At 35.8% G+C, this 12362-nt stretch overlaps 1 protein-coding gene across 4 annotated transcripts; it reads right to left on the bottom strand.

Annotated features, from left to right (window-relative positions):
• Positions 1 to 2037: 2037 nt before the first annotated feature.
• Positions 2038 to 4107, bottom strand: LOC106096075 (uncharacterized). 4 transcript variants are annotated; one of them, XM_013263623.2, is made up of 5 exons: positions 3786 to 4107; positions 3284 to 3372; positions 2582 to 3221; positions 2444 to 2518; positions 2038 to 2322 (listed from the first exon to the last, which is right to left on the bottom strand). In XM_013263623.2, the coding sequence occupies exons 1-5, from the start codon at positions 4055 to 4057 to the stop codon at positions 2241 to 2243; spliced, it is 1158 nt and encodes a 385-aa protein (XP_013119077.2). In that variant the 5' UTR covers positions 4058 to 4107; the 3' UTR covers positions 2038 to 2240. The 4 variants fall into 4 exon arrangements, with proteins under 4 accessions (XP_013119077.2, XP_013119076.2, XP_013119075.2 ...); XM_013263622.2 differs by having other exon boundaries at positions 2444 to 3221; XM_013263621.2 differs by having other exon boundaries at positions 2038 to 2518.
• Between the last annotated feature and the right edge of the window lie 8255 nt (positions 4108 to 12362).

The following is a 12362-nucleotide window of genomic DNA, read 5'->3' as shown; positions in this document are numbered from 1 at the left end:
TTAAAATCTTATTGAGATTCCATTGCAGGATATTGCCCGGCTTTAGACCATTGTTTAATGCTTTCTATTCAAAGAATAGTATAGCAAACAACATTACAACTCAGCAAGTTTTGTTGCTGAAGCATTTGACGGGCTATCCGTATCGCGATTTAAATTTCAGCCAAGAAATATTAACTGACGATGTCAAATGGATCATGGTGCTTTACAACCATTTCAACTAGAGTAGATTGTAAAGCACTCATCTGAATTTGAACAGGGCTCTTTAAGAGGACTTGATACACAAGCGCAATACCAAATAAATCAAATCTTACTTTCGTTATTCAAATCCAACTTATCAACGATGCCAATAGCAACAAACACAAACATCTTTTACAAAACTCTTTTGTCCTTCGCACGGCGATGGCCCAACGCACAGTGGGAGCTGTGAGGTGTTAGCGAGTTCTTGTGCAATTTCAAGGCCCTAGGTGGTTTGGGCGCCTCCTGGCCTTACACTAGGTCACCTCGGTACTACGAAAAATTATTTGAAGTGCCAAATCTTCTTTCTTGCTGCATAGTGCTCAAAATCCCTACAAAAAAGTCCGTTTGAGGCATACAATATCTCTACTGGTTTTGGAAATATTCAACTTTTTGTTGTTTTTGTTGTTGCAATTTTTACCGAGAATTGGTTTGTATTTTGCAATTTACGACATTTGTGGTTTGATTTTAATTTTTATGCATGATTCAATTTCGTGACAGGATACTATACTTTATATACAAATTATACATCGTTAAAAAGGTCTAGATCTAAATTTTTGTGAAAGCGAAAATTCAAATTGAGAAATTCTAAGAAAAAAAAAAACAAATAACGATATCTTAGTAATTGTTTTTGAATATTGCAGATAAATTTGTCTTAAAAAAACTAAAAATTAATACCCCCCATATTTTTTACAAAAATCACCAAAATACCCCTTTCGGGCATAGATGGTTTCAAAACCGGCATTTTTTAGTAAATTTGCTGTGGAGGCTACAAATATTGGAAGGTGCATGCAAATTATTTTTTGCATGGGTAAAAAAACGTGTACCCAATTATTGGATCTTGGCTGTAGAAACTTTGTACGCGAGTGGTTTTTCCAATTTTTAAATAAAAAATTGCCTACTTTGAAGTACATATAGCACCCGTTTATCTTGTTAAAATTTGTCTTAAAAAGCGTCTTCTATATATACTCTTCACAAACAAAAAAGAAAAAATTAAGGTATTTAAGCAAGTTTTTTTCAATAAAGACTTATCAAGGAAAGTGCTTTTTTACCAAAAAATGCAAAAATACACTTTTTTACATTTTTTGACTTCTAAACTGTATAACTTTTAACTGAATAATCAGATGTGAACAGTTGTTGTAAATTTTGTCACGAATCCAAATCATGCATAGAAAATAAAATCGAACCACAAATGCCTTCGTAAATTGCAAAATACAAAGCAGGTCTCGGTCAAAATTGCAACAATAAAATAATAACAGTTGAATATCTCCAAAACCAGTGGAGATATTGTATACCTCAGACGGACTTTTTTGTAGGGATTTTTGAGCACTATCCAGAAAAAAAAAAGAATCGGACCACAAATGAAGATTTGGCAGCTCCAACAATTTTTCGGAGTACTGAGGTGACCAATTTTAGGGGCCTGCCAAGAGATACCCAGACCACCAAAAATTGCACACGAGCTCGCTAACACCTCTGCTCTAACCATTCCAAATTTCAAAGAGATTTCTCTACCCGTTCTCACACAACATAGTTTTGTTAGTTTTTTTCGATTTCCTCCCACTGTGCAACAGTTGATGCTGCCAGTGCAGTTTTGTTTATAGGCAGTGACATACACAACACGCGTTAGCTTGGTTTGTCTGTTTGCGCTTTTTTTCGGTCTTGAAACCTTATTGAGATTCCATTGCAGGATATTGTCATGCTTTAGACCATTGTTTAATGCTTTCTATTCAAAGAATAGTATAGCAAAAACCATTTAAAAGTCTTGTTGTGTTATATACTCATTAAACAATGTTCGATAAAAAATTAGAATTATTTTTATCCATTTAATAGTTATAGAAGGATTTTGAGAATTTATCGATTTAGAATAAAGTGGATTGGCATAACTTGACAATAAAAATCCCAAATAAGGCTTACAAATATATTTTGACTAAACTCTTATTCATTTTCATTCGAATATTGCTCTATATCTTCTTGGATGGCCAGGGCGTTTGATTCTTCTTCTGCCGCTAACACAGAATCAGCGATTTGCTCTGGAGATATGTAGGCTTGTTCCCCCTCATCCGTAAATAATTCTTCTTGGTTTTCCTGCTGAAGAGATTTTTTAAATCCCAAATTATCATCTCGGTTTACTTCTCCAATTATATGTTTAACTTCGTTCATGACTTTGATGTCTTTATAACTTTTTAAAGCTTCCCCAGCATTATCATACCCAGATTTTCGAAATACTCTTATGTCCTCTTCATTCGTTGTTGCAAGAGGTGCCGTGGTATATGCCTGGTTGCTTCTAGAACATTCCAGTATAGAACAGAAAGAGTTAGAAGGAATTACAATAGAAGTTTTTTGATACCCCGTGTAAGCGCTCTCCTTAGACTCATTTGAGTTGACATCAGGAAGATTACCCAATTCGTCAACCACTGCTGTTTCCCTATCATCAATTATTTCAGATTTCTGCTCCTCCATTTCTTCAGTCACCACTACAATAACCTTATCGTGATCAATTTGTGATACTCCAGTTGTGCTAGATGTGCTATTAATGGCAGACAGTGGGGCGGTTTTGGAGTTTATAATATCTGTAAGAGACTGTTGTTGCTGCACATATTCTTCCCTACCACTAAAACCTGAGCAAGTTACACATGACGATGTTGTTATACTAAAAGATGTTCCATCGCTATCAAAATCCACAGAAGAATTTGAAGTCTTAGTTTTAGATTGTAGATCTCCCTGCCTATACGGCAGCGCTGTTCCTTTTGTTTGTTCTGCCATTTCGTGTATATTTAAAGCTGGATTTTTAGAACATTGATTGGATACTTGCGGCAGGTCTTTATTTGAATGAATTAGCCACTCTGCTAATTTTCGCTTCCAGCTCTTGAGTGGACCAGTGTCGGGCTTGCCAACTAAGTCGTAGACTTTGATTATTTGTGAAGATATCAAAGGGTTATCGCATGAAAAGTCATGTTGCCCTAGGCATCTGATTGGCTCATAGATGTCTAAAATAGACCGATGAATCATGAGCTTTATATTTTTAACATAGTTATGGGACAGAACTTACAATTGGGAAAAATAAAACAAATTTCTTCTTGAACTTTTTCTAAGCAACAGGTGGCGTGAACAAATTTTTCCATTTCAGCAGAATTGCCGCTACATAACATGTAACGAAAACCAAGTCAGAGGCGTAAATTTCGGGCAGGTCGAATCTTATTAACCCTCCACCATAGATCGCGTTTGCAGGCTCTTAAAATGTCAAACCAAAAGGTTTGTTTATATTATATGTAGCTTTATTAGAATTTGGACCGATTCCAACTAAGAAATATTTCAACAAACTAAATTCCAACTTAATCGGATTATAATTGGGTTCTCCTTAGACTCAAGAATTCAAATCGTAAAATTGGTTTATATTGCTACATGGAGTGATTTGGAGCATTTTCTATTTCAACCGACCACATTAATTAGAAGTATGTGATTGGGTCTCTGATCAATGTTTTGTTTTTGTTAATTTACAAACGGCAAGACGAAGTTCGCATGGTGAAGGGTATACGATCTATAATACTTACAAATAGCATAAGAAGGTTTTGATCAAATCTTCCACTGCATTTTCTTTAGATAAAATCAAAGCTTCCGAGGGAGCTTTTGACAAAAGAATTACATGAAGCATAAAATCTAAATCTTCACTTTTGTCTTTATAGAATTCTGCAGCAAGCTCAGGTGTAAACTGGATCATCCGACGGCCTTGGATTTGAAATCCTCCATGCAATAAGAATATCAACAAACGTTTACGTTTGGACACAAAATCTGAGTTTATAATTAATAAAGAGTCTTGAAACATACTGAATAAAATTTTTATATTATTTAAGAATGGGGACAATTATGAGACATAACAACGAATTTGACATCGCACAGTGGGGCAAAAGGTAAGGCAAAAAATTACGTATTTTTATACTCTTCAACAGACAAATATAATTTGAATCGTTCATAAGCCTTATATATGTAGGTCCTATAAAAACGAAGAACTCTGTTTGAAATTTGTCAAAACTTAAATGCCGATTCCGCAACCTCAATTATTGAATCATAGATGGCATAATTATTATACAATTTGGCTGAAATCTTGCATGAGGATAATTTTTGTTGAGGATAATCCTAATCCCCCAAAATCTGATTTAGCTCTTAAACAAACCGATCTATCGATTTGATTTTGGCAACTACTAAGCGCAATTCTTATTTGAATATCAAAAATATGTGCTTGCAAAGTTTGCTGAAATGCCCTCTAATATAACGGCTCAATCATCTGCTTACCCCTTAAAAAATCAGCCGAAGTTAGACATAAATCTGGATTTAATAAGCAGTAAAAACTAAGATTCTTGTTTTAACTGTTGAGTGGGGCGAACGTTTTGTTGAATATTTAGGTGTAGAATGGAAGTCAGCTCCTGCTGCCTTGTTTTTCTCTAGTCGGATCACTCGAAATGTGGTTAATATATGTACAGCGGTCAAAAAAAGTATTCATCATTAGCAAAATTGATAATAAATTCACTTATTTTGGGTAATTGAAGAAAATTTAAAGTAAACAAATAATGCAGTTTTATGCAATAGTTTATTTTTCGTAATATGTTTTAAAATAAATTCAAAAAATAAATTTAATTAGCGCAAAAAATGCAATTTTATATAATAACATTAAAAACAGAACAAAAAAAGTATTCATCATTGATGTGCTATCATCAAAGTCAAATTCAAATATTATTTGGGAATCCCCCTTTTCTGTTTTATTTAGTAAAGGAGGCTTTGCCCTTGACAGCAAATATTTAATTTCATTGAAAATATAGTTTTTGTCAAAATGGGTCGTAAGCAAAACGAGGTTTCTGATGAGGTAAAAGTTTTGATAATAAAACACCACAGGAATGATTTAACTCAAAAAACTATCAGTGAAATATTAAATAGACCACGATCTACTATACAATCCATCATCAGAAAGTGGACAGAAACGAAAACTGTTGACAATAAACCAAGATCTGGTCGACCAAAAGCACTTTCAGTTGGAGATGTGCGTTGGCTAGTGCGGCAAGTTCAGAAAACTCCGAAGACAAATGCGACCATTCTTCGTAAAAACACTATGGAATATTTAGGGAAGGAAGTTACTACACAAACGATTCGAAATACACTCAAAAGGCATAGTTACAGAGGAAGAACTGCACGTAAGAAGCCCTTTATAAATAAAATAAACCGAGTGAAAAGGCTAAACTTCGCAAAAATGTATGTAAAACAGCCCGAATCATTTTGGAAAACAGTCATTTTTGCAGACGAGAGCAAGTTTAATCTTTTTGGGTGCGATGGAAAGGTCATAGTGTACAGAAAACCAAATACAGAGCTTGAAGAACGAAACACAGTTGCTACTGTAAAACATGGTGGAGGTGGTTTAATGGTTTGGGGGTGTATGGCGGCTTCAGGAGCGGGAAATCTTGAAATTATTAATGGAGTAATGGATCATAAGTATTACATTGACATTTTAAAGAGGAATTTAAAAGATAGTGCTGTAAAACTTGGGCTTGGTAATAACTTTCAATATTATCAAGATAATGACCCCAAACATTCTGCTTTAAATACCAAGATGTGGATGCTGTATAACTGCCCCAAAGTCATTAAAACTCCTCCTCAAAGTCCCGACTTGAACCCAATTGAACATCTTTGGGAACATCTCGAACGCAAATTGAGAACGCGCAATTTTTCGAGCAAGAGTCAAATGCAACAGGTGATAATGGAGGAATGGACTAATATAGACCAAAATATAACCGCTAAATTAGTCCAATCGATGTCAAACCGTTTAAAAGAAGTTATAAGACGCGGTGGTCGAATAACAAAGTATTAATTTTTTTAAATTATGTTATTTATTTTTTTGTTTTTTTGCAATGATGAATACTTTTTTTGTTTAATTTTTTGTGTTCAGCTGTAAAATGGCCCTTTTTGTTCCAATAAATACTATTTTTTTCTTTAAAAACAATGAAATTGTGTACATATATATCACACAAGCACTACTGCCTCATTAGTTTAATATGTTTTTATTCCAATTGTCTTTTGTAGACTTATTAAAAAAAAAACATTGAATGATGAATACTTTTTTTGACCGCTGTATATACCCGAAGTTGTGGGCATCCCAAATTCGGCCCTGGTGAACTTAATGCCTTTTTAATTGTTCATTCCTAAATTAAATTGTTTTAAGTGCAAACTAGGAATGTGTCTCTTCACATATGTAAATTTTGGAGTTTGGGCAATACCGCTATGTCAAATTTTTACTTTGTACATTTTTAGTCTTGAAAAAGCAAAAATGCCAAATTACAGCGAAATCTGTTGAAAAATACGGTCAAAACGTAAAAAATTTGTGAAATCGGGCGGTATGCAATATGAAGGCTATGTCAAAACATGGACCTATCGTGATAATTTTTTGTTTATATATTTCTTGACCTCTGAGAAGCCAAAATGCCGAATTCCAGTAACATATGTTGTAAAATACCGTCAAACCTTTTAAAATAGGTAAAACCGGGCGGTACTACTATACGGGGGCATAAACATGGACCAATGTTCATGATTTTTTGTAATAGTGTTTTCTACCCACTAGAAGCATATAATGCTAAATTCAGATCGATAACTTTATGAGAAACATGTTTGTCGCACCTTCCCATACAAGCTAGACCAATGGTAATTGTAGGTGAATCATAAAGAAACTGGAGTTTCTAGGCATCAGCCCTACCGTATGAAAGTTTATTAATAACTTACTTACTCAAAGATGCATTACGGCAGGCTTTGCATTGGAATATGGCCATTAACAATATCTAAAAGGGGCGCGAATGCAGATGACGTTGTAGTTAGGAGAAAGTTTACCAGCAGCTTGAGAGATATGAAGGGTGATTTTTTTAAGAGCTATTGGAGAGTTAGAAAAAATTCACATAAAATTCAGAAAAATGCATGAAATCTTTATTTGGATCGTTAGTAAGGTCCACATAATTTAGTGTTTGGAGGTTATTTCATGCAAATGTTGACCGCGACTGCGCCTTAAATGGTCCATCCGCCTAGTCCAATTTTGGCATACTCGTTCCAACATTTCGGCCGGTATCTCACAAATAAATACTTCAATGTTGTCTTCCAATGCAGCGGGCTTGTCTGTATACACATGAGCCTTAACATAGCCCAACAAAAAAGCCTAAAGGCGTTAAATCACACGATATAGGCGGCCAATTGACCGGTCCCGAACGTGAAATAAAATGTTCACCGAACTCGCCTCTCAATAAGTCCGTGTCGCATGGGGTTTCGTCTTCTTAAAACAACATGTCATGCAAGTCAAGCTCTTTCGTTTTGGGCAAAAAAAGTTGGATATCATCTCTCGGTAACGCTCACCATTCACAGTTACGTTATGGTCACCAGTCCATAAATTCCACCAAATTGTGAATTTTTCGGGATGCATTGGTAGCTCTTGCAATGCTTCTGGCTGATTGATCTTCAATCTAAAATCAACAATTCTGCTTATTTACGTACCCATTGAGCCAAAAATAAGCTTCGTCCATAAAATGGAAGAAGTGCGCAATAAACTTTCTTAACAGAGCACACATTTTGATAATAAAATTTAAAAATCGTTGTTTAAAATTGAACTACTTTCGCAAAAAGTTGATCTTCACATAGCGCTAAAGACATTTTTATTCATTTTAGTTAATGTAGATCTAAAAATTAATTTCTTTATATGAATTTTCTCCTTTTCTCCCGATACCTCTCCTTCATCTGGCGCGTTGCTACTGATTGCAGGGTTGCTCTATATGCCGCATTCTTGGCTTCAGTAGCATCTCGATACTCTTGGTCGTACCATGGGTTTCTTGGGGGAGGCTTCCGGTACCCAAGTACGGATTTCGCGGCATATCCCATGGAGTGGGCAATAGTGGAGGCCACCGTAGCGCAGAGGTTAGCATGTCAGCCTATGACGCTGAACGCCTGGGTTCGAATCCTGGCGAGACCATCAGAAAAATTTTCAGCGGTGGTTTTCCCCTCCTAATGCTGGCAACATTTGTGAGGTACTATGCCATGTAAAACTTCTCTCCAAAGAGTTGTCGCACTGCGGCACTTTAATCGGACTGCACTCATTGATATGTCAGAAGTTTGTCCCTGTTCCTTAGTGGAATGTTCATGGGCAAAATTTGTATTTGTAGTTTGCCATTGCGCCATTATGTCATCGGAACAAGGAGTGCTTTCATCAAGTTGTTGGGTCAGTGGAGTGGAGTATGCCGTTGCCATCTGTTGATGTTTAATTCTTTGGTAGATGATGTTTAATTCTTTGGTGTTTGCGGTTGTTCAATATCCAGCTTCCGTGCAGTGTCAGATCGTACTTTCCTCGCCATGTTCAAACGGGTGCGAACCTTTGCTACATCAAGGTAATGATCCGAATCTATATTCGCTCCTCTGATCGATCGCAAATCTATCTAAAACGCTGGATGAATGCCTGCCATCTATCACAACGTGATCAATTTGGTTCATTTTGTTTTGATCATTGAAATCTGGCGCTACTAACTACCAAGTTGTATGCCGCGGTGAAAAATAATTACTTCATATGAACTTTGTGATGGTTCAACGTTAACTAAACGAAAATAAACTATTCTTTATTCAGTACGTATGATGAACAATTGTGTAAGACATTTTTAACTGAACCCAAAATAATTGATATAACCAGTTAGGAAGGGCAAAAGTCGGACGGCCGATTTCATGAAATTCACCAGTAATGTCGAGAGTCAAGAGAAAATCCTTCCCACCAAATTTAAAAAGAATCGGTTAACAAATGACTATTTTATTGCATTATTACTGCAAATCGGACGAAAATAAACATGGGAGTTATATCCAAATCTGAACCAAAATTTTCCAATTTCAGTAGGATTTGTCTTAGGCCGAAAAACATGCCTGTACCAAATTTGAAGACGATCGGATGAAAATTGCGACCTGCAGTTTGTACACAAATTAACATGGACAGACTGATAGAGGGTCATAGCTAAATCGAAACAGGTAGTTAAATCTTACAAACAAGTTCACTAAGTTATAATACCCTGTACCACAGTAGTGGTGCAGGGTTTAATAAAATGTTGGAAATTTTCCTGTGTGTGTACAAACTTATTGCAAAATCTCTATTCTATGCCGTTTAGTTTTAACTAACATATAACATAACCAGTAAGGAAAGGCAAAAGTAGGGCGGGCACTGCAGCTACCCTATAAATACAAAGTGGGAGCTTTATATATTTCTGAACCAATTTTGATGGTTCAAAATTGTAGTACAAAATTTTGGCAAAGTTTGGCCAATAAATGCGATATACATATATGGAAGCTATATCTCAATCTGAACCGATTACTATGAAATTCACGAGTAATAGTGGTACAGTACTTTTTATCAAAAAGCAGTTCAGACACTGTGTAATCCACACTGCCTGGAACATTGGGCATTGTATCACGGATAACACAGTATCCGGAGTCGGCGTTAAGTCTAACTAACTGTCAAATGACGAACTGAGTAATAAGACTTAACCACAACGGCATTTCTACGGACTTTCACATAGGAAGTTCACTCGAAAAAAGTGATCCCATGGTTGATTTAAATTGAACTACTTTCGAATAAAGTTGAACTTCATATAGCGCTAAAGACATTTTTATTCGTTTTTAGTTAATGTTGATCTGAAAAATAATTACTATGAAATTCACCAGTAATATTAAGAGTCATAAGAACCTTTCTGCAAAATTTCAAGAGAATCGGTTAACAAATGAGCACTTTTATGCAATATTTCTCAAAATCGGACGAACATATATATGGGAGCTATATCTAAATCTAACCCGATTTCTACCGAACTTTATAGATATCGTGGAAGTCGGCGAGGAAAGCGTTGTACAAAATTTTTAGGAAGATTGGTCAATAAATGCGCTTGCAGTGGCTCTAGGAGTGAAAATCGGGTAATATATACATATATATAAGAGCTATATCTAAATCTGGACCGATTTCTAGGAAATTCACCAGTAATGTCGAGAGTCAAAAGTCAAAAGCCTTTCTACAAAATTTCGAGAGAATCGGTTAACAAATTACCATTCTATTGCAATATTACTGCAAATCGGACGAACATAAATATAGGAGCTATATCCAAATGTGAACCGATTTCTATGAAATTCACCAGTAATGTCGAGAGTCAAAAGTCAAAATCCTTCCTAACAAATTTCGAGAGAATCGGTTAACAAATGAAAATTTTATTGCAATATTACTGCAAATCAGACGAACATATATATGGGAGCTATATCCAAATCTGAACCAGTTTTTTTTCCCATTTTAATAGGCTTCGTCTCTAGGCCGAAAAACATGCCTATACCAAATTTGAAGATGATCGGATGTGATTGTGTATACAAAATTGGAATCGATCTGCAGGAGATATAGGAACGTCTCATGAGCCAATCACAAAGTCCAAGAATTGTTGTTGGTGATAGACTTTATGGTCTCCGCAAGAAATAGTGGAGAGTGTATTTCCAAGTATTATATAGGAAGAAAACCAATGGAGTAAAAACAAACAAGTGAGGATGGAATTCAAAACTTTGGATTTATTTACAAAGTTGGATCTTACCAGTGCAAAGATTACAAGCGAAAAGAGCCAGTTGCCTTGTAAAGTTTTGCGGAAGTCTAATTATGACAAGTATGGTTTTAAAGCAAAATGCATTTAGTTAGATTGGCAAATCTAACTAAACGTCAAGTTATTGGTATTTGGGAGTTTTGTGTATTAATATTAGGGGTTGACACATAGGTAGGGAAAATGCAGGGTTTATGTTCATTGTAACATAAACATTCCGCCCCCTCTTGCAGTATCCTGCAATAAAATTTCTCCACATGCATGACATACTTAGACTTGCCTTCAGTTAATTCATTTATACAAATTCAATTCTTCATTAGTTATATACAATATTATGTACTAAGAATCTAATAGTATATATAGATTGATAGGGGTATGAGATTAATAATAGGTTTATATATTCAGAATAGGTGGTTAATACTTTGCTAAATGTCCTTGTGTCATTAGTTTCAAAATGCAATAAGACTTTAATGGTTAAGAGTGAGTCTTGGATATTTCGGACTAGAGTGTATTCAAATCGAGCAATTACCATAGATAGCCCACCCAAAAATAGTGTTTTGTGCAGTCGGTAAACCTGGCCGGCTTAAGATGCCCTCACAAATAACGCGTGAGTAAATGTCTACACCCAAGATGATGTCAACAGGAGAAGACCTGTAGAATTTAGCATCGGCCAGCATAACATTATTAAAGTTTGTTTTGTAGGAACTGGGCAATGACCTTTCTGGCGTATGGATGGAGATACGGCTGCTTACACGGAGAGTAACTTCGAAATTTATATCGGGATCATATACGGATGTTAATGTGATTGGACAAGCGGTTTCCTCATTAAGGCTATATGTATTTAGCCGTAGCTGATTGACGATTTTCATAGATATACGACTGTATTTAGACCCGGAATCCAAAATACATCGGACTTTAATAATTTCCTTAGAGAATTTTATTTGGACAATTGCTGTGGGTAGCAAAGTAATTATATTTTGTTTGAGGATTGTCGACAAGGATACAGTGGATGATTTAGCTTGGGACCCAGAAGCAGATTTAATTTCCGGTTTGGACTTGTGTGGAATTGGATTTGGATTATTTGATCGTGATCTCGAGGAACGGTTCTGATGTGTAGATTCTGTGCTTTGTCTATGTCTATGCAGTGCCTCACTATCTTGCTGAAGCCTGGGATGTAGATGGAGTAAAGAATGGTGTTTTTGATGACAGTATCGACACCCAGTTGTGGTAAAACATCTCCCTTGAGAGTGGGTGTGAGCTAGGCAGTTCTTACAGTACCCATACATATCCACAACCTGGAGGCGCTTGGTGGTATTCATCTCTAGGAATCTCTTACACTTACGTAATGCATGGGGGTGTCTGCATACTCTACACACATATGATCGGTTTCCTTTCGTCGATGAGTGATTTGGTTTTGGATGGTCACGCATATTGAGCTAAGATAAATCATAATCGATTATGTTGTCGTCATGTTGTATATTTTTAAAGTAAATAGGCATGTGAACGAAAAGGGAA

Source organism: Stomoxys calcitrans, chromosome 2, assembly GCF_963082655.1.
Source record: "Stomoxys calcitrans chromosome 2, idStoCalc2.1, whole genome shotgun sequence".
Classification (NCBI taxonomy): Eukaryota; Metazoa; Arthropoda; class Insecta; order Diptera; family Muscidae; genus Stomoxys; species Stomoxys calcitrans.
This window is presented reverse-complemented; position numbering and strand designations above follow the sequence as displayed.

Coding starts and splice junctions, on each gene's coding strand:
- LOC106096075 (XM_013263620.2), bottom strand. CDS start 4,057: ATGTTTCAAGACTCTTTATTAATTATAAACTCAGATTTTGTGTCCAAA. Junction 3,373..3,785: donor AAAACCTTCTTATGCTATTT/GTAAGTATTATA, acceptor CATGTTATGTAG/CGGCAATTCTGCTGAAATGG. Junction 3,222..3,283: donor TTGTTTTATTTTTCCCAATT/GTAAGTTCTGTC, acceptor GGTCTATTTTAG/ACATCTATGAGCCAATCAGA.